Source organism: Marmota monax, unplaced genomic scaffold (genome assembly GCF_021218885.2).
Source record: "Marmota monax isolate L192 unplaced genomic scaffold, Marmota_monax_Labrador192_F-V1.1 WCK01_AAM20220418_F8-fsc00315, whole genome shotgun sequence".
Lineage (NCBI taxonomy): Eukaryota > Metazoa > Chordata > Mammalia > Rodentia > Sciuridae > Marmota > Marmota monax.
Genome location: NW_026692798.1, coordinates 419,729 through 442,220, shown reverse-complemented (window position 1 = coordinate 442,220; position 22,492 = coordinate 419,729). Strand labels below are relative to the sequence as shown.

The 22,492-nt window shown below is 35.7% G+C and overlaps 1 protein-coding gene across 4 annotated transcripts in view; it reads right to left on the bottom strand.

Moving 5' to 3' along the window:
* Positions 1-22,492, bottom strand: part of LOC124095088 (pregnancy zone protein) — an 85,863-nt gene that overhangs the window by 22,492 nt on the left and 40,879 nt on the right. For 3 of the 4 annotated variants that reach the window (XM_058580498.1, XM_058580499.1, XM_058580500.1), the window contains 9 exons: positions 21,834-21,908; positions 21,239-21,419; positions 20,202-20,425; positions 18,566-18,784; positions 18,264-18,391; positions 16,030-16,120; positions 15,308-15,376; positions 14,495-14,597; positions 13,686-13,727 (listed from right to left, as the gene is read on the bottom strand). In XM_058580498.1, coding sequence (XP_058436481.1) covers positions 13,686-13,727; positions 14,495-14,597; positions 15,308-15,376; positions 16,030-16,120; positions 18,264-18,391; positions 18,566-18,784; positions 20,202-20,425; positions 21,239-21,419; positions 21,834-21,908 — 1,132 coding nt within the window. Of the gene's footprint in view, positions 1-12,954; positions 13,105-13,685; positions 13,728-14,494; positions 14,598-15,307; positions 15,377-16,029; positions 16,121-18,263; positions 18,392-18,565; positions 18,785-20,201; positions 20,426-21,238; positions 21,420-21,833; positions 21,909-22,492 lie in introns of those variants that run through there. The other variant, XM_046448196.2, reaches the window with a different exon arrangement.

The window sequence follows — 22,492 nt, the reverse complement described above, 5'->3', positions numbered from 1 at the left end:
TTTTCCACTATACAAAGTCTAATCTGGGACAGAAAAGATCCATTCTTTATAGGACATATCAGGGCACATACAGGATTGCCTGGAGCCCTTAGTTTGGGCAATGAATTAGCAGATAAATCTACACATGACATACATATTTTCTCCACAATAGAAGAAGCTATAAATTTTCATAAAAGGTTCCATGTCAATGCTAATACTTTACAAAAGCATTTTAAAATAACTAAAGAACAAGCCCGACATATAATAAAACAATGTCCAAATTGTGTGACATTTTTATCACAAGTTAATCTTGGAGTCAATCCTAGAGGACTGATACCTAACCATATTTGGCAGATGGACATCACACACTTGCCAGAATTTGGAAAATTAAAATATTTGCATGTTACAGTTGATACTTCTTCTGGATTTTTGATGGGCTTCCTTCATGCTGGAGAAAAAACTAAAGATGTTATAGCTCATTGCTTACAAAATTTTGCCACTGTGGGCGTTCCAAAACAGTTAAAAACAGATAATGGTCCTGGTTATGCTTCTACCTCTTTTAAACAATTTTGCTCATCATTTGGCATTACTCACATAACAGAAATTCCATACAATCCACAAGGACAAGGCATAGTTGAAAGAGCTCATCAAACTATTAAAATGTACTTATTAAAACAAAAGGAGGGAATTGGAAAGGGGTATATATCCCCCAAAGATAAACTTAAAATAACCCTTTTTACTCTAAACTTTTTAAATTTGGATTCATCAGGGCTTAGTGCTGCGGAAAGACATTTGTATCCAAAAAATGTACATAAGCCTAAGGTACTTTGGAAGGATATTCTAACAGGACAATGGAAAGGTCCTGACCCAGTGATTGTCTGGAGTCGGGGTTCTGTTTGTGTTTTTCCACAGGGAGAACAGCAGCCGATTTCGATTCCAGAGAGATTAACCAAAACAATTTCTACAGACCAAAAGGAAGATAATTTGACTCAAATCCATAACAGCTGATATCCAGAACTCCAGCTTGGCTATTCTTACATCTGCAACAGTGATTAACCAGGATGCTTTTTTTCAATATCTATTTTATTATTGCTTTTTCCCACATCATAAAGTTCTATTTTATTTTTGAGCTCATACAGACCTAGGTTAATGTTTTTCTGATCAGTTTTATTTTTTGACTGTGGAGTTTTTAAACATTGCAATGGAGATTTCACCTAGGTAAAGCTACAAGGCCTTTACTATTGTCTTATGTGTTGTATGTTATGTGTGCACACTTCTGTCTTGTGTTGTATGTCTGTATGTGCGTATGTCCATATATCATATAAGAGGAGTGCTCATGAATATGGATCCGAATTTTTTTTATTATTCACGTGATTTTAATAGTTTAATTTAATTTGGGTAAACAGCTGTTGAGGATTGTTTTAATATATGAACAAATAGGAGGTTAACAGATCTGTTTGTTTACTTTCACCTTTCCTTTTCATTATATTTAATAATTCTGTTCAGGATAATGTAAATTGTTCTAAAAATTGTTTTCTTAGTACCTGTTGAAATGTTACATATTTTTTTAGCATCATTGTCAGAATTCCTATTTTCATCCCAGTGCCGGTGAAGACAAAGATGAAACCAAACTACAACTTCTTCGAGAGTTATCACAACAAACTGTATAAACTGATACATCAATGATTAATAACTCAACAAGTAATGCTCAATCAATGAGTTGATTTATTTTGGGAGGATATGGACATATTGATAGATTCCTCTGCTTTGAACTGCTTACAGAACTTGCCTGGACTATGTATCACTTGTATGCATTGTGATCTATCTGTTGATGCAGCGAATTATGGTAGTGCTGGTGTATCTTTGCTGATGTGTCACCAGTGATGCAATTTTTCCTAGGAGCCGTCATTTGACTTGGTGTCATGGCATTTCTGTATCCTCCTCCCTTCTACTAGTGATGGTCTAATTTTGGGGGCCAACAGAGGTGAGGCAAAGAACCTCACCCCCCCCCCCCCACTGGTGCATAGGCCTATCCACAAGTATGGCTATATGCTGGACCGGTAGTCAGTGATGGGTATGATCCAATTGCAGTGGTATCAACCTAAGACAGGAGGCTGACGCCTAGAGGTCAGTTTTCCGATGACGGGTAAGAACCATATGTTGAATTGGACAAACCTAACAGGCACGGTCCCTAGCCACATTGCTTGTTGCTTAATTAAACAGAAGGGAGGAGATGCTAAGAGCCAGCCAAGTATATGATGCATGGCATTTTTGGTTGAAAGGTGACGCCAGCTAGCCATTGAGATGATATGATTATGTTAAGATTTGCATTCATATGGATATTGGACTCCTGCTGTTTACCTCAGCCTGCTACGGGACTCCTGGAGAGTTCCCATTGGTTGGGGAAATACAGTAGGAGGGAGTTCCGGGGGAGGAACTTCCTCTGGGGGTTCCGGGAGAACGCCGCGTGGGTGGATCGACGATCTTCCTGGGGGCCTACAGAACATTGGCGGCAGTTTCAAAAAATAAAGTTTGTTCCTGCTTGAGTGGCTCGTGATTTTGTGCCTACCCAGACTGCGGCAATATATAATAAATTGTTATGAACTATAGCTACCCTACTATGCTATGAAACATTGGAACTTATTATTCCTATCTGATTATGTAACCTCCTTGGAATTTTGATAGGCATTGCCCTGAATCTGTAAATTGCTTAGGGTGTGAAAGCTTGTGATATTGAACATTTTTCTTATACTTATTGGTCATTTGTATTTTTCTTTTGAAAAATGTCTATGTAGACATATTCAAATATTATGAATTTGCAACTGTTGGTCTGTTCTCTTAGTTTTTCAAATGTGATTCCAATGTCCACAGATGAGTTGTGTTTCCCAGCATTGTGTTATTTGCAAACTGATAAGCAGTCTTTTTTGTGTGTTCAGTTACTGACAGACACGTAGAACTAAAAAAACTACTAAGAAACTGTAGTTTTCTAATGAAGAACGTTTGCCATATTTAAATTTATTTATTGACATTATAGGTACAGTAATTCAATTGTGTATTAAACTACAAATTCACTAACAAATATATTATTTGAATTTTTATAATAAGTTTTGCATGATGATGTAATGAGTTCATTAGATTATTTGTCAACCTTGTGTAAGACAATTGCTATATCTTCATCCTAGGTGACTAGGAATTAATTCCTTTCATCTATATATCCACATCATTTATTGAGCACACATAATTATAACAATTATTGTTAACAATAATAACACACTAAGTTCAAGGCAAATAACTTCCTCAAAATGAAATGAGGTTTTTTCTTTTTGAATTTATGTGGTTGCAAAATACTGGCAATACACAAAGCATTGATATCAACTTGAACAAATATAACATTCAGGGAGGGAGGGAGCAACTAAGGGAGCAGTTTCTCACAGCAAACTAAACAATTTCAATTGCAAGGATATTGAACTTTTTTTCAAAACATAGAAACTTAACATTTTTTTTTTTATGAACTGAGTGTAATATTGATGTCCAAACTTGGTAAAGATAATATGAATGAGACTATTCTTACGAATGTTGATAAATACTTAAAATGAAAAGTAAGAAAATAAACAAGGAGAGAAATGAATTACAGTGGATGGGGTAGTGAGAGAAGATGGGAGGGGAGGGAGGGGGGATAGTAGAGGATAGTAAAGGTAGCAGAATACAACAGTTACTAATAGGGCATTATGTAAAAATGTGGATGTGTAACCGATGTGATTCTGCAATCTGTATTTGGGGTAAAATTGGGAGTTCATAACCAACTTGAATCTATTGTATGAAATATGATATGTCAATAGCTTTATAATGTTTTGAACAACCAATAAAAAAAATAAATTAAAAAAAAAATGAAAAGTTAGTAAACATAAGCCAGTATCACATTAAAGAATTAATCATTTTTACAACATGACCAAGCTGTTACAAAATAACTAGTAATATAATAATAATCAATGGATATAGTTCTATAACTATATACAGTATTTAATATATATAATTGTACATATGTGTGTATTATCTTCTCCTAAAAGTAAGTAACAACAGTTAATAAGAAAACATTCTTCATAAGTCAGAAGTAATACATATATCTATCTTCATTAGTCTTTAAAATTGTACTGGAAGTTTCAGACAAACCCCCAAAATAAAGAGATAATAACTATCATGCTAAGTGAAATAGATAATAGCTAACATGCTGTCATGAAATAAATAGTAACTATCATGCTAAGTGAAATAAGCCAGTCCCCAAAAAACAAAGGCTGAATGTTCTCTTTGATATGTGGATGCTAACACACAATAAGTGGGGAAGGGAAGAATAGAAGGTCATTGGATTAGACAAAGGGGAATGAAGGGAAGGGAGGCATGTTGGGAATAGAAAAGACAGTAGGATGAATTGAACATAACTTTCCTATGTTTATATATGAATACATGACCAGTGAAATTCCACCTCATATATAATCACAAGAATGGGATCCTAATTAGAATAAGTTATACTCTATGAATATGTAATATGTCAAAATACACTCTACTGTCATGTATAGCTAAAAAGAACAAATAAAAAGAAGAAGAAAAAGGAAAGGCAGAATTATCATATGCAAATTATCATCAGAATGCAAAAATTATCATAATTTGCATATTATTTTATTTAAAAATAAAATACAAGAAAATCAACAAAGAAATGCCTAAGGACTATGGGAGAATTCAGTATGCTATCTGGACATAAAATTAATATGCAACAATATTTATCAATACATCAAAATATCTATTAAGACTACTATTGCAAAAGTCATTTGACTCAGCAATTATATTTCTAGGAAGGCAATCTTTACACATGCTTGCACACTGATGAAATGGTGCATGCATTCAAGGTTATTCTTTGCAATGTTGTTTGTAGTGGTAAAATATTGGAAGCAGCCCAAATTTACATCAATAGGGAACTAGTTAATGAATTATGGAATATCTATACAATGTAATGTTGTGAAGCTGTGTCATTAAAGAAATGAAAATTTCTATGTACTAATAAGGAAATATGTATAGGATGTATTATGAAGTACAAATAAGAAGAGTGTATTTATGTTACTTTTTATGCTAAGGGGAGGATCAGAATCAATAACCATGTCTGCCTGGGTGTAAATTAAGAAAAATTGAATGATTACCTAAAACACTAAACATAAGTTATGTAAAAGGGAAGGAGATGGGAATTGGGCAAATAAGAGACAAAAATGAGAGGATGACATCAGTATAATTTTTTACATCCTAGTTTGTGAACCATATGGATTCTACATTGGTTGAGTCCTGAAAATTATTGTTAACAATATATCTGAAAATTTTCTTTAACTGGACAAATTATAAATCTGCAATGAAAACAGAACCATCTGTGCAGAAACATAATCCAATGCCACTTTATATAAACAATTTGCTCATTTCACAATTTATATATTACCTACATATGAGGTGCTCTGTGATTTCTGAGAAAAGAGAGCCCTATGAGAACTTAAAATCTGTTAAGAGGCAGATGCGTAAATAAATGCTAGCACCACTCTGTAGTAAGTGCCTTGAAAGAGTTAAATGTGGAGTATTAGGGGAGGGGACAGGGGACACCTAAATCGAACAGGATAGGAAGTTCCTGGGGGATAATATCTGTGGGTCTGAATCAAAAGGAAAAATATGGTTCAGAGTATGGTATGGGAAGAAGAGAAAACACATGGAAATGTGATAAAGTCTGGATTTATTGATGCATGACACACAATCAAGAACATATGTGAGTGGGAAGTAAGTGGAAATAGTAACAGAGAAGGAGACAGTGGCCAGAACACAAGGGCCTGGGGCAAAGCTAAATGCCATCAATAAAAGATCCTAAAACAGGGAGGTGAGGTTGTCAGTTTTGTGCTTCAGTACTGTTATGTAGGCAGCAATGTGGAATACAGATTAGTGGTTATCCAGAAAAGAGGCAGACATTGTCACTAAAAAGATATTGGCATAATATAAAAACAAAACAAAACAAAGCCTCCATTAATAAGTCTCTATTAATGAGAAGATGAATGAGAGATAGGTTAAAGAATCTGAGTGACAGGATTTGTAAGTATTAGGTGAGGTGTAGAACATTATTATCACTAATTATTTCTGTATATGTTCATTGAGAACACACTATTGAAGACTGAGTGTAGAACAAAACGAGAGAAGGGGTAGCAGGTCACTTGCAGCCTGCATTTTTACTGATAACAAACATTTATGTACATAGACAAAAGATATTGATAAATACCATTGAAGATTAGAGTACATGAAAGCAAATGACTGACTTTGTTAGTGATTTCTGAGAGAATTGTATTTAGGATGAGATCTGAATGACAAGAGGAAACTTAAAATAATGGGGAATATCATTCAAGCAAACATAAGAGCTAGTAAATCTAGGATGAAGAACTAGCCTGACATATTCTAAAAATGGTAAGCAGGCTAACATTTTAGAAATCTAAGAACAATACAAGGAGTTACAAAGAATTTGGAATTTCTTTTGACATTCAATATGAATGTAAGATTTTTTTTTTAGAGAGAATATATATATATATATATATATATATATATATATATATATATATATATATATATATATATAGTTTTCGGTGGACACAACATCTTTATTTTATTTTTATGTGGTGCTGAGGATCAAACCCAGCGCCCCGCGCATGCCAGGTGAGTGGGCTACTGATTGAGCCACATCCCCAGCTCAAAGCTAAGATTTTAAGCAGAAGGCTGATATGATCAGATTTATATTTTAAAAATATTATTTTAATTATTGAAAAAATTAATTGCAGGGGGAAATAACAGAAGCTTGAAGATTTATTAGATGGCTAAAATAATATTACAGGGAATATATCAGTGGTAAAGACAAAAATGGAGGTAAATGTATTTAGACTATGTTTTGTAGGTATAACACACAAAGCATACTGGTAGACTGCATTTTGGTATGAAAGACAGGACTCAAAGATTTGATTTTGAGCAATTTGAATAAAATGTGTGTTAGGATGGCCTTAGGCCTGAGCCTAAGCAACTCCATTTTAAAAACTCCAGTTTGAAACCAGCAGTTTCACCAGGCATACCCATAGAGCCCTCTAGTATGGCCACAAACAAGTTACTTCCCCTCACCCTGATAAACAGAGTGAAGCCCCTGGCTGGTTGTCCTCACCTGATAAGAAGAAAAGGTGAGAAGATCAGGGTGGAGACCACCAGATGTTTCTGACCCCAGAGTAAATTATGTCACTGAGAAATCCGGTGGTAGCTGATAAGGATTGAAAGGGGGATCAAAAGCCTCCAAATTTAGTATAAATAATAGAGCAAATGAACAGGGATTCAGCCAGCCAAAACAAGGATGCACTCAGAGAGCCTGATGAGGACCTGATATCCCATCACTTGTCATCATTTCCAGAGCCTCTGCATGATCCTCACCGCTCTCAATCTCTACCGCCTCGTCTAGACCTTGGTGAGAGCCGTACTTCTCCCTATGACCCTCTCCTCAACTGGTCGTCCACTCCACACCAGGAAAAGCCTTCCTTGGTTCCGACCTGGTCACCGCAGTCTGAGTGAGTGTGCATCTGCTGGACATAAAGCCTAAGGATTAAGACTTTTGAACTTAGCCTGCAGAGGAAATGTCTGTCATTAGCCTATCATGGTTACCTGTGTTTTGCAGTGCTTAGAATTAATCTAGAATTGTTTGCTGTGAATTAATTAATCTAGAATTGTTTTCTGTGAATTGATTATGTCTATTGCAGTGCCTAGCATTAAGAACTGTCATTTTCTTGATTAAGAGCCTATAGAGTGAAACTGTATTGAGTAATTTGAGTGAATAAAGCATTGAAAGGGGCAGAAACTCGTGGGCATTCTTTATTTCTCCCCTCGACTGCATACGTCACAGTTTTGCCCCCTTGGACAATGTGTTAATAAAAATTCATGTGAGGAAGAGTTAGAGGAGGAGAGTTTAGTGGGGAGAGATTCAAGAGTTAGAGCTCTGTTTGGGACATGTTAAATGTAGGCTGCCTACTGGATATCCAAATGGAGAGGTCAAAAAGGTATGGGATATTGTATGTAAATCTGGAGTTCTATAGCCCAAGAGTGTGGTGATACTGAAGTAGAGATGAGACTGTTCCAGAGAGGGAATGAGCAACTTCGATGACAATTACTAGGAAGTTGGATAAGAAAGATTAAAAATATTTAATGGAGGTTCCTTTTTGGTAATAAACCAAATAATCTCTAACTCAGTCTTTACTGATCTACTACAGGATTAAATCTAGTGAGAGAATCAGGTGTAAAGAAAATTCCTCAATAAACAGATAAATCATTACAAATGTTATGATGGAAAGGACTACATGTTAGAAGCAGGGGAGTTGAGGCTACTTCAATTGGAGATCAGAAAAAGACCTTCTTAGGAACTGATTTTTGAGCTGATTTCTGAAATAAAAGTGCTAGTCAAGACAAGGTTTTAAAAAAAAGATTTCCAAATAGATGGGTTGTTACCTGTAAAAGATAAAAGGGCAAAAAAATCTTGGTGCATTTAAGGATGTGAAAGAAAACCAGTGTGAATGGAGGAGAGTGAACAAGGAAGATGGGATATGAGTTTGAAGAGGTAGGAAGATCTGAGTCATGCAAGGACATTGGATATGATTCCAAGTATGAAGAGAAGCTGCAGAAAAGCTGTGAAGCAAAAGGGTGATGTAATCTTATAGACATTAAAGAAAACATAATTTCATTATGTTGAATGCTATGTAGTGAATGGATTTAGGAGATAATGTGTTTTAGTTATCTGTTTTTTTTTCACTGTGTCCACAACTTGACAAGAATAAAGTAGAGGAGGAAAAGTTTATTTGGGGCTCATAGTTTCAGAAGTCTCAGTCCATGGATGACTGATTCCACAGTTGCAGAACGTCATAGTGGAAGGACATGCATAGGAAAGCAGCTCAGAATGTGGCAACAAGGAAGCAGAGAGAGAACCAGGGACAAAATATATACCCCAAAGGCACATTCCAGTGACCTACCTACTCCAGCCACACCCTATCTGCCTATAGTTACCACCCAGTTAAATCATATCAGTGGGTTAATCCACTGATAAGGTTACAACTCTCATAATCTAATCATTTCATCTTTAAATGTTCTTGCATGGCTCACACATGAGCTTTTGGAGGATACCACATATCCAAGTTATAACAGAATGAAAAGAAGCAAGAAAGTCAGAAAGAAGGTTCTTGCATTGGTAGAAGATAATGGATTAGGATTTAGAATGAAGATGAAGAGAGTGAATTAAACTGATAAGATAGAACTATTGGGACTGGGGCTGTAGCTCAGTGGTAGAGCACTTGCCTAGCACATGTGAGGCACTAGGTTTTATTCTCAGCACCATATAAAAATACATAAATAAAATAAAGGTATTGTGTCCACCTACAACTAAGAAAAAATTTAAAAAATAGATAACACTATTACCAAGATAGTTCATATAGGCAAGAAAAAGTCAGAAGGTTTGAACAAGAGTTTGATGTGTTTATAAAACATAAAACTGTAATGTCCAGAAGGCATTTGTATCTTTAGAAGAACATCCTGGAGGTGATGCTTTGTTCTTATCATATCTTATATGCATTTTATTGGCCTAGGTTGCAGGTGGGGTTGCACAACCAGTTGGCATGCAGCTCCCGTAGGTGAGGCAAGTTTTTTGGCAAGTCTGGGTATGGGGTCCCTGGCTGTGGGTGTGGGGTGCTTGTCGGTTTCTGAGATTATACATGGGTGGAGCCACCTGGAAGACCCAGGTGAATGGCAATAGTGGGATAAGGTTCTATCAGTGTCAGAGGGTCCCAGGGGGCTGCACTGTGCCAGTGTGCTCAGTTTGGAGCACCTGTCAGTGTGTGACACCTGCACTGGTGACTTCATGGGGGCATATAGGGACCAACATGGATGGGCTGCCTAGCTGCTTTGTGGGACTGAGGGTAAATGGGCAGGGCAAAGTGTTGGCTTCTCAGGACTCCATGGGTTGAACTTCTGAAAAGCAGCTTCCCAACTGCTTCTGGAGGCCACACTCCTGTAGTAGGTAAGACCTTTCTGGGGGACCTTTGTTGACTACTACTTAGGAAAGTCTGTTTGTTTTCTGGGGTCATGGATAAGTGAATAGGGCTATTCCTCTGTTTCCCTGGACCTCTGTGGACTGAGCTGTCTGGAATGGCTGCCTGGCTATGTTCTGCAGATGTGTGTGAATCATGCCACCTGGCTGCTTCCCATGAGACTTGACAGGCTGAGTTACTTAGGATTGGTTACCTGGTTGTTTCCCAGGGTCAAAGGAGCAAGGGTAGAGCCCTCAGCTGCATTTGGGCAGTAAGAGGGTGTGCAAAACTGCTTGATTGATTTCTAGAGGCCTCTGCAGGCCAAGCTGCTCAGGGGTGAGTAGCACAATTTCTTGCTTGGCAATGGGAAGGCAAGTAAAAACTCCTGGCTGGTTTATAGAGCCGGGTTGGTAGAGCTGCTGGAGGGAGCTGCCTGATTGTTTCTCAGTACCCTGGGTGGGCCGGGTTTCAAGACTGACTGTGCAGTGAGAGCCTGGGTGGGGAAGGGGACACAGGGGCTGGACTTTTTCTTTGGGGCAATAGTAGTGTAGTAACCCCACAGCTCCTCAGCTCAGCAAGCTGGGCTCTATGTCTTGTGAAGGCCATAGGGTTCTCTATGAGTAGATACCTCAGAGGTTTGTGGCATGAGTGGGGAAACTAGGGCCTTCATGATTATCCTTTCTCTGTCAAGTGAAGTATGTCTTAATTCAGCATTGATCTTGAAAGACAGAATGGCAGGTGAGGTGTGCTTAGTTTCTATCTTTATAAATTCATCCTATATCTCGGAGTTTTACAACACCTAGTCCTGTGCGCACTTTCCTGCCCCATTCCCAGGTGAGAGGAGTTTTCTTCTTTGCTCTGCTGCCTGAGGTTGAAAAAGGGGTATGGGAGGCAGTTTCTTGGCCACCTGGCTAACAAGGTTCCAGAGGTTCAGTATGGGTACTGGCCTAGGGTCAGGGACCATGCAGTTCTGATCAGCTCAGGGTTTCCTTTTGTTTGGCTTGGTTCTAGGTTTGAAATCTAGAATCTGAGTTATCTCCCTGTACTCTATTGCTTGGAGTTGGGAGTGGGGTGATTTGGGCAACTCCTTCCTTCTTGCCTTCTTCAATGCATCATTTTTTTATTATTACACTAAAAACATACAAAAAGTCTCTCAACTGGCTTCCTCAGCTAGAGTAAAGGTAAACTGGTGTGCAAAGACCTATTCCCACTGTGTCTCTAAGGGGGAGATGATGATGGAAGTTCTTACTCAGCTGCCATCTTGCCCCACTTTCCTGTGATCCCATTTTAAAATCTTTCATTTTGAATACATTTAGTTTAGTTTTATAAAATACAATTCTAAGGTTCATTTTAAATAGTCCAGGTATTTGATATATAATGTTTTTGTTGTTCAATTCTGTATAGTTGTAACTTTCATTGTTATTTACTCATAATTTTCTGTCTATAGTGGAGTTTCAAAATTAGAGAGAAATAAGATTATAAAAATAGAATAATGTATCCAGATGTACCTATAATACTATAACAGTAAAATGAACCTAGAATACCAGCCCCAATATCTGTTAACCATGTACAATTTTGCCTGCCCGTATTCCTACTTATGTGTTCCCATCACTTTATCTCTCCTATTGCCATTTTTGAAATAAGATTCACAAATATTTCAGTACATACCTCTAAAAGATAAGGGTCTTTAAACAAAAAATAATATAATCAAACATAAACGTGGCTTGGTCATATAACTTGCTTTAGCAAAATACATACAAAACTGAAATACACCTCATTTAAGCAGAAGCTTTATGAGGTATTGTTTGATTCAGCTATTTCTCTTTTCAAGACAGTAGTACATCTTCATAAACAATATTTTTTTGAGAAAGTCTGATGTTATCCTCATTTCTTAATGAGAAAATGGAGAGGTTAAAATGAGAGGTCAGTGATTTAGTTCTAGTGATTTAGTTGGGGAGGCAGGCTAGAGTCAGAATTCAATCCCAGGAAGTCTGGCTCCTATGTCTATAGACTCTGACAGCTGTACATTATTGCCTCTTTCCAAAATGTTCTCTAATTACTTCAATCATTTTCGTGTCTCTTCAAGCCTATTTTTGATGCTTTTGCTTAGGAATTCCCTCTCAAGAAAAAAATTATGTAATCCTAATTTATTTATTTATTATTATTATTATTTTAAATATTTTTTAGTTGTTGATAGACCTTTATTTTATTTATTTGTATGTGGTGCTGAGAATTGAACCCAGTGCCTCACGCATGGTAGGCAAGCGCTCTACCACTGAGCCACAACCCCAGCCCCCCTAATTAATTTTTTATTTGTTTATTTTTAATGGATTTTATTTTTTAAATACATGACGGTGGAATGCATTACAATTCTTATTACACACATAGAGTACAATTTTTCATATCTCTGTATCTAAAGTATGTTCACACCAATTCATGTCTTCATACATGTACTTTCGATAATGATGTCCATCACATTCTACCATCATTACTAACCTCATGCCCACTCCCTTCCCATCCTTCTGCCCTATCTAGAGTTCCTCCCATGCTCCTCCTCCCTACCCCACTTTTCCCTTTATTTCCCAAGTGAAGGCTTCCTAGATTAATGAACAACTTTTCTGGTGTTTCTGGTGCTGGGATTGAACTTGGGGCCTTGCATATACTGAACTACGTGCACACTCCCTTAATTAATAGTTTTTTTTTCAGAACATAAAGATATTTTAAATTGTTCTTGATTTGACTTTATGTCCACATTTGTAATATAAGTAGATATGTTATGAATCTGTGTCCATATTACTTAAAAATATATTAAAAATTCCCTGTGAACATGCAATTAGTATTTGATGAATGAATGATGAATACATGATTGACCAGAAATGTATATTTATTCAGTACACATTTTGGGCATTTGTTTTATAGAGACAAACTCCATTCCTTCTAAATAAAAGTATATGACAGGGAATCCAGTAAGATATGCAGCCTGAATCTGGTCCTCAAACATTTTCATGCTTTGTATCTATGGAGAGCAAACAGCAAGAAAACCCATCAGAACATTGCAGGGTTTCCTGAGGAGCATTCTCTCAGATGAGTGTAGCAGCAGAGTAACTAAAGTAGGGGACAATAAAACTTCTTCTGTGATATGCCAGGTGGTAAATATTTTTATTTTTAGACTTTGTGGGCCATATGGCCACGTGGTTTGGTCATTACTAATCAACGCATTAAGGCAGTCATAACGATAGTATGAGAATGTGTGTGGCTATGTACCGATAAAACATCATTTACAAAAATAGGTGTTGGACTAGATTTGCCTTGAGAGTTGTAATTCATCAACCCTTGTAAAGAAGGAAACCCAAGTAGCTATGAAACAAAATGTTACCTATTAGGGATAGTTGTCATACAAATAACAAAGCTTATTGATTTTTTTTCTCAGAAACTGGAGAATCCACTACAGAACAAGTGCTTTACTTCAAAGATTTCTCTTTGTGTGAGAACTTGCCATATGAATTATCTCAGATTCTACAGAATTTAAAATTTAAGGGAATATTAGCAAGCAAGGTTTACAGAATATAAAAATGGTCATAAAATGTGACTTCTTACCTGTACTACAGGGACTGATATACTCAGCAATAGAAAACTCATCTGAAAGAAATGGAGAAACAAAAAAATCTAAAAATAGGGACCATGTTAAGTTTATTCACCTTTCTATTGGAGTGAAGTGAATGCTATAAGAATTATCAAAACTCTCCAGGTAAATCGACCAAAATTGAACAGAATAATTAAAATATCTATATTATCTTTCTCTGGAGAGGAGAGGGGATTGAAACCTGTTTAGACAGCTGCTGTTCAAATTTTAAATTTTTAGGAAGATGACCATCATTGCATCAGTTTGAAGTTCTCTCTTCTCTGAATCCTCTACTTCTGTTTACTTTGTTGAGCTTGTTTCTTTAAATCCTTTTCTAAAAATGACGTGTCTAGTTTAAAACACTCTTTTTACTCCTTTCTACTCTAAAATTTTTACTGTCTCTTCAGGATCCAGCTTGAATCTTTCTTTCTCTGTTCTTATTGAGCATCAACCTTCAACATGATTTTAGCTTTTCAATCTTACTAGCTGGTTAACTCTCATATGTCATTAACTTATCTTTCCAAGTGTATTATGTTCTCTGTGTCTAAACTACTTGAAAACAGTGACCTGTATTATCCTTCTTTTTAAATTCTTATGTTTCTTATTCAATTTAACTGATAAATTAGTTTTATAGGTAGTTTCTTCAGTGTACATGTCTTGGAGGAAAGAAACAAAGATACAGTATTGACTTAAGTGGATTAAAAATAGGATGACTTGTCACAATAGGATCACTTTCTTGGTTTCGGTTGAGAGAGTTCAATTGTCTCAGTTCTCTCTCACTTACCTGTTTCATAGTAGTCATAGACTTTAACAATTGCTGGCTTCAGGTCTCTTACTGGGATGTCTTGCAAAACCGTGAAGGAAAAACTTAGTGTCTGATTTGTCACCTAAAACGAAAATGGGAATAATTAAGGACACAGAATGCCTTCTACTTTCTTCCTTGAACAAAACATATTTTCACTAAATATTCTTTGACTCTGATTCACCTGTATCTTTTACATGAGCAAATATTGATGGATGACAGGATGGGTTTTATACCATAACTGTGGGCATTTTTTATGGTGAACAAAGACCACTGAGACAACCTATATCCTCTTGTAGTCCTGTGTGTAAGATTAATTTTCTGGACCAATGTGAATATTTGCCAAGATATAGAGACATGGCTTTCTACAATCTGTGATTATAATATAACCCTATTCTTTTTGTGTGACTGAATAAAACATTTCCTTTGCTTCACAGTCAGATTTGAAGATATTCATGCAATCCACATTTTTTTTTACATAATGACATATTCAAATGTTAACATTATCATTGATCAACCAATGTGATCATATTTATTCCTTTGGGGGGGCCTGTAAAATAACAGGAATACATTATAAACTTTTCTATTAATTTCACACTTGAAATTTAACATAATTACAAAGAGTAGAACATGTCTTGGAGTTAAAATATTTCTTTTATTTTCTTTAGAATAGTAAAACTTTCTGGAAGGGCATTCCTAATTATTGCTTTCTTCATATTACTGGCTTCCTTGTAAAGGGACCCACTTACAAAGCCCACTGATGTGAAATCCTAGCCAGAATGTCAGAGCTCTCACCTGATCCACATAAATAAGGACATGATTGTTGCTCACTTCTGTCCTGCTCACGTAGCTAGATCTTTCAAGCTAAAGAAAATTAGAGAACTTGAAAAGTTAGTCTTGCACTGTTAGCACATTTGTTTTCTAAGAGTAGAAAACTATTATCTGAATGATGTAAGAACTAGGATTCTTTAAATCATAGAACTAGGAAACTTTAAATCATTTTCTAGATTAAATAACCAGGTACAGATATAAAAAGATAGGAGATATCAAGTTTTGGAGGCAGGATTCAACAACATCATGTCCTGACTGTGACAAAAATCATCAAACTTATGAAAATAAGGAAACTATATAGTCCTCAATATCCAAGTAGCAGATGATTTTAGTTCACATCAATTTTTTTATAACTAAAAATACAATTTTTTAGTTCCTATCAGTCAGTTTTGGACTTGAATTATATTCTGTCTTTCTTGAGTTGTTATTTTATAGTTTTGCACTTGTGTAGTTTAAATTCCCAGCTAGACCATGAGTGGCCTAAGAATGGGAACCATTCTTATATTTCTTTAGTATCACACCATTCTATTATCATAGAGCCAAATAAATAGTTTGATTGCCTGGATTTGGGGAAAATACTTTATGAGGCAGGATGATATAGATGTGGTTTGATGTTATTATGATTTTAGTTTGGGGTTACATAGCATCATTTTGGATGAGCTCTAATGGACTTAAAATATACCTACCATTTTTACTGTTGGTTTCAGGGGAATAAAACCAGATATCATTTTTATATCAGCAATCACCATATTGGAAACAGGACGGCTCCCTGTGTAACTATAGTGTCAAAGCAAAAAGGAGTTAGGATGAAATATGTGAAAGAAAGCCAGATTTCTCCTTCAGGCCTCACCATAAACCTGTCCATCTCCATGAAGTTTTCTCTCAATATCCACAGAAATCTGTGCACCTTGGACATGGATGATATTGATGTTGAAAACCTGAGTGTACATCAGATCTACAGCTTGCTAAAATTTCACATCCCAGACAATCAAACCAGAATCTTTAAAAGTGGATCTTGAGAAGTAATTATGTTGAAGTGCTTGAGTTGTACCACCTCCTATATTCTCACCTTCTTGGCTTTATCATTAGCTGCATTGTAAAGGAAAATCTGCTGAACTTCACCTAGCTAGTCAATGGTAGAACAAGGATTTGAAGTCTAACTAGATATGCTTGTGAGTCAATCAATAACTGGTAAATCATGGTTGGTAGGGACTGTGGGGGATGGAATAAGAAGACATGTCTGATCTGTATAATGTAGTTTTGCTATTTGGTTGTAAATGTAGATTTGTAGAATATAAAATAAAATACCCATACTTGAAAAGCAGTAAAGACAAATTTCTGTGGTTTCTTTGCCTTTCAGAAATACATATAAATCTATTACTCCACAAGTGATTTCACCACATGCTTATGGACAATATCCATTTTTGTCATGTATGGTGTTGAACTATGGATCTTAGTTTAAAAAAATTTATAACTTTGTCCACTTTGTCTTCAAATTGTTTTAAATTTAACTTTTATCTTAGTTACTAAATCCAAAATTGTTTTATGAATTTGATTAGTTTACCTGTCATTTACTTGCTCCTATATTTAACTTCTCCAACTTGTATATTTCTAAACAGTGTATAAAATTCCCAAGGGATAAATTTGGTTTATTTCAATTCTTTTTTCCCTTTAATTACCTAATCTCCTCTGCCATGAGAAAATGATATGAATAGATACTTTACATGATTTAGTCAAACATTTTCAGTTTAGAAAAAAACTCAAAATAATTGAACCATTTTTACTCTTGAATCATGAAAAAACTGAAGATATGTATTTTAAATGTTTCTTATAAATATTTAATTGAAAATCATTAAATAGTTAATGTTAAATATTTAATTTAAAGATTAGTAATGCCACACTATGGCCAAGTATACATTCAGTAATAATTTTGACATGTAAATTTTATAAATAGAAATTTGTCTGGCAATTATTTTTGAAATCTTATGTAAAAATGAAGCCATACTTCTCAGCAAATCTAATGTTGCTTCTTCCTACATCCTGCCAAAGATGCATTCAGGACCAGGATGATAGGTGTTTATGGAATAATTTTATAGAAATGAGGTGAAATTTCAAGTATAATATGGGGAGTGGCATAGCTAATATGTTAATGAATTGCACACAAAAAAAATAAAAGTGGATCTTGATAATCTTCATTTAAAACATATCTACAGTTTTTAGAAACTCCATCTATACTACTATTCATTTTTATGCATCACTTTTATATTTTTAGTCAACCAAAATGTATCATATTTCTCCAAAGAGGCTTCAGAATTTCAGAGATCAGACACACTCTCTTACACAGTATACTTTTTTTCATAGCTGAGTTGGTTGTCTGAAATATGATTTATTTTATAATATTAACACATTAGCATGGGAGTACCATTTGCTTTTGTTTTCTTGGGATTCCTGTAGTTTTTGATAGGTGATCTCTATATTTTATAATGTAATTTATCTTTGCATTTAGTATTAATATTAATTACTTATTCATTTGATTAGAGAGATAATTAAATAAGATTTAATTATTTAGTAGAAGCAAGGAAGACTTAATTTAAAACACAAATCCTCAAGGAAAATAATTTATTCATTAGCAGTGAGTTGAACAAAACTATGTGTGAAAAGTAGGAATTGATTAGAGTATTGGACTAATTCACATTTTTAATTTGAAAGATAATACCAGATTTATTTTTAAAGTATTACTGAAACTTCAAGATAAAAAGACTTATTAGAAAAAGGAATACTTCATAATGTTAAAGTAATAGGTGTATCAATTCTCTATTATTCTGATTTCACAACACAGCTACCAAATAGGCTATTAATTACTGATAGTACTAGGTAGTGTTTGGAGTCAGGATTGAGTAATTTAGTCAAGAGGTCCTACCTAATATTCAGTGAGATCTGGAAGCTGGTGTGGGCTTTGGGTCCATCACAAATTTCAGGTAGAGTCTGGACCTTCAGAGAAAATGGGGAATCCTCCTTCTTTGGATGAATATTGTATTTCATGGATGTCTGTGAAATACCAAAGATCATCAGTTTCTTTCTTTTTTTCCTGGGTTATCTCAATCTTTCATCATTTAATGTCTCCAGATTTTCCCTTTGCTTGCCCAGAAAAGAAAGAGCAGAGCTTCCATTTAAACCAGAGTTTAAAGTAACTTTCTCCAACATAGCAAACCCAGGTCTCACCTGAAGATATACACATCTTTCCCCAGTTATTGTTATGGTATAGTCCCCAGGCAGCTCTGGCAATGAGATCTGCTGTAGTAGCAGGGGGTTGTTGTTGTCCACCTGGAAATTTGTGGAAAAGGCCCTGGAGTTCTGAATGGTAACCTGTGCAGTTTTCTCAGTTTTGGTGAAAGTAGCTGCTCCATATCTGGATAGGGCATGCAGAGCCACCACTGTGTCCTGGAAGAGATGAGTGGAGAATTGCCCCACAGCCAATTTTTGGTAGCTGAAATTTCCCCCAAAAGTCTGTGTTAGCCACCATGAGGGGACAAGGAATTTTTCCCCTACAAAGCATACCTCGGATAGTTGTTTTTCCTTTCCGCTGCCTTTCAGGTATTATTAAAATCATGCCACACTTTCTCAAAATACTACTAATTTTAATTATCTCATAATTTATTTTCATCTAAATTGGCATCATCCTGGACTACTCTCTATATTCAGAAATTGAGATCTGCCCCCTCCCTTTTTTTTTGTTCAGGTCTTTCTTATTAACAATTCTCTTGCTCTTGGTCATTTACTTCAAAAAATAATTCTAAAATTAAGAAGTAAAACAGAAATAGTGACCACTATTAACCAGATGCATAATGACCATTTAGATTGAAGAGTGATAGAAATTGGTTGTGAATAAAAAGAATGGAACAAGACAAGCCCTACTTTTTCAAGATTCATTTCCTCTTTTTCTAGCTTGTTTTATTTACTCCACCTTATCTCTTTGAAAAACAAGTTTCATTATGTTTATCCTAAATATTGAAAGAAGACAGGTAACAGACTCTCTTGGAGGTTTATACCTTTCATAAGCTATTTCCAGAATTGAGATAGGGAAAAAAAAAAAAAAGACCGAAAAGGAAATTTTCAAGAACTTCTGCATAAAAATCCCACTTAACTGGGAAATAAGAAGGGAGCTCCCAGGAAAAAGAGGCTCAGTTCCTTGGAGTAGTTTAAGTGGAATTTCTTAGTCATTCTATAAAGATCAACATGAGCCTCAACTTAATCACTTTCCTTTTAAACACATTTTTTTGGGGGAGGGTTCACCTTAGAAGAGTTCGTGTGGAAGTGTGAAGATATAGTCTGTATTCTAGAACATTGATTCTCCACAGGGGGATGTTTTGCTTTGTTTCAGTTAGGAGTTGGCTGCTACTGGCATTTAATGAAGAGAGGCAAGGAATACTACTAAACATGGTGCAATGCAAAGACAGCCCCTACAGCAATAATTATGTGGCTCCAAATGTCAGTAGTGCTGCTGCTTAGAAACCTCAGTATATCTAAATTGGTATCATCCTGAACTATTCTCTATATTCAGAAATTGAGATCTGCCCCCTCCCCCCAGTATAGAAGTATTCACAGAGCATAGTGTAGCTTTAGAGAGAAATGCTCTTTATGCTAAGTTTCCACCTTGGTAGCACTTAGGATTTAACAAAAAACATTTTTTTGGAGGAACATCTAAAGTCTTTCCTGTGTATTCTCACTGCCCACAAATATCCCTAAATATTTCTTCTTTGATTTACTTATTTCCCTTCTCTTTTCCTTGTAACTGTTACATTTTCAACATATCTAATTTCCAGATGTACCCAGAGAACACTTTTTGTGAACCACAGACCTGGGTGGAGGAGAAACCACCATGGGAATTCTGTTGCTTTGTGATCCACTTTACAATGGGCACTGCAGAAGTCAGGTCCTCTGAGGTCGGGGCTGGCTGGACTGTGAGGAGAGTGAGGAGCACATAGGCCGTCATCTCCACCTCAGCAGAGGGAGCCTGGGGTTGGTACAAAAGTCCTTGTGGTGCTCTGGGTTTCTGAGGCCGTTCCCAATGGACTGAATTGTCTTAAGGGTGACAAAAGAAAAGGGGGGGGGGAATCATAATTGTTTACTTGTTAAATAATAAGTGAATGCACATTTGTATCATATGGAGTTGAAATTAAATACCGGAGATCGAACAAGGCTTTCTCTTTTCCATAAGCCCCTACAACTCATACTTCCATGCTGTTTGGGTTATTCTGTAGAAAATATTGGTGAAGGAAGAAGCATATAGCATCTTTACCATTCTCTCAAATATTATTTTAGTTGGATTGCTAGAACAGTGGTAGAGAGATTCTTATCATTTGTGACATTTCCTTAGAATTAGAGTATAAATTGAAATATAAAACCAACCTTTTTGGGTCTGGGGCTGTAGCTCAGTGGTACAGCATTTGCCTAGCATGTGTGAGGCACTGGTTTCGATTCTCAGCACCACATAGAAATAAATAAATAAAATAAAGGTCCATCTGTAACTAAAAAAACATTTAAAAAAACTCCTACCTTTTGATGTCAGAAGACTTTTGTAAGGATCTTGCTGGCAAATTTTAGAGTAAAAACTGCATTGAAAATGTTATTATGATACCTTTACTTTTTTGTTATGTTGTTGTTTTACCTCTTATCATCCAATTATTAGTATGTAGACATCAAAATAAAATATATAAATTTGTGTAATATGGAGGGTGGGAATAGAATCCTGTAATTAATCTGTGTCATTGTCTATTATGTTATGTTCTATACAACATATAATCCTAGAAAAGATATTATAATAAGTTGCTCTGTTTCACAGCATATGACCCAAGAAAAGAATGAACAGATGAAACTTTTGCTATTTACTCTTACCTTCTTTAACAGCTTCCTCATTGAGTGAGCGCAATATTTCTCTACTCCTATTTTGGTTTCCCACTAGGGCAAAAGCATAGGCCAACAAAGCCCGGGTGTAGACATGGCTGCCATGGGCTCCCTCTTTTGCTCTGTTCCAGGCTGATTCTAGGCAGAACAGGGCATTGCGGACAACAGGATGCTATAAAAATCAAAAGAGGTGGTGGTGTCTAACTTGGCTAAACAGAGGACAAAGTAATCTCTAAGTTGGATATTGTCAGATGTCATTGATGGCATTCAGCCAATCAAGTAGATAGACAGATACCTATCATATTTAAATAGAAAAATAGTTTTTAGATCTCTTTATAGTTAATTCTAATGAAGAAAATAAGATGCTTTGTCTTAAGGATCAGTTTTAGTATAGAGTCCAAGGACACCACTGGGCAAGGCAAGTACAGTATAAATCTCTCCTAAAAGCATTTACCAAAGAGCTCATTGATCTGAAAATGCCTCATTATTGAGCAAAGGAAGTTTGAGGCTTGGCTTTTCTTAGGAAGCCATTCCAGATAGCAGGCTTCAGTTTTCACAGAAGGGAATGGATTGAGGTGGTACCTACAGTGGCTGGGAGTGGAATCTCCAGAAGGGCAATAGTAACATAGGCAGAGAGAGTGACTTCATCTTCTACTCCTCCCTGTAAATATGAGAGAGAGTTTGTGAGGGAGACTGAGAGGGTGATTGAAGTTGATTTTGATTGGTTCCCACTCCACTACAAGTTTTGTATATTATTTTCTATTGCTCAATAGAAACCCTCCTTAGTATTTGCTGCTATTATAAAAAGAAATATCACCATGATAAAGTACATTTCTTCCTTCGTAGAAAGATTAAAATAATCATTCTTTGCATCTAAAGGTTCTACATGGACAGATTCAACTAATTGTGGATTCATATGTTTTTGTAAAAAATTGCATCTATATTTAAAATGTACAGATATTTTTAATCATTATTCCTTAAACAATACAGTATAATATCTAAATGCACAGAACTCCCATTGTATTAGGTATTATAAATAATCTAGAGATAGTTAAAGCATACAGGATGATGTGCATAGGTTATGAGCAAATGACACACCATTTTATATAAGGGACTTGAGCTTTTATTTTAGTATCTGCATAGTGTCCTGGAACCAATCCTTGTGGATACCAAGGGATAACTGTTCTCTTTCTCTGATGCCTTCACACTTTACCTAGGACTTTATCTTTGGCAATTTCTCTATGC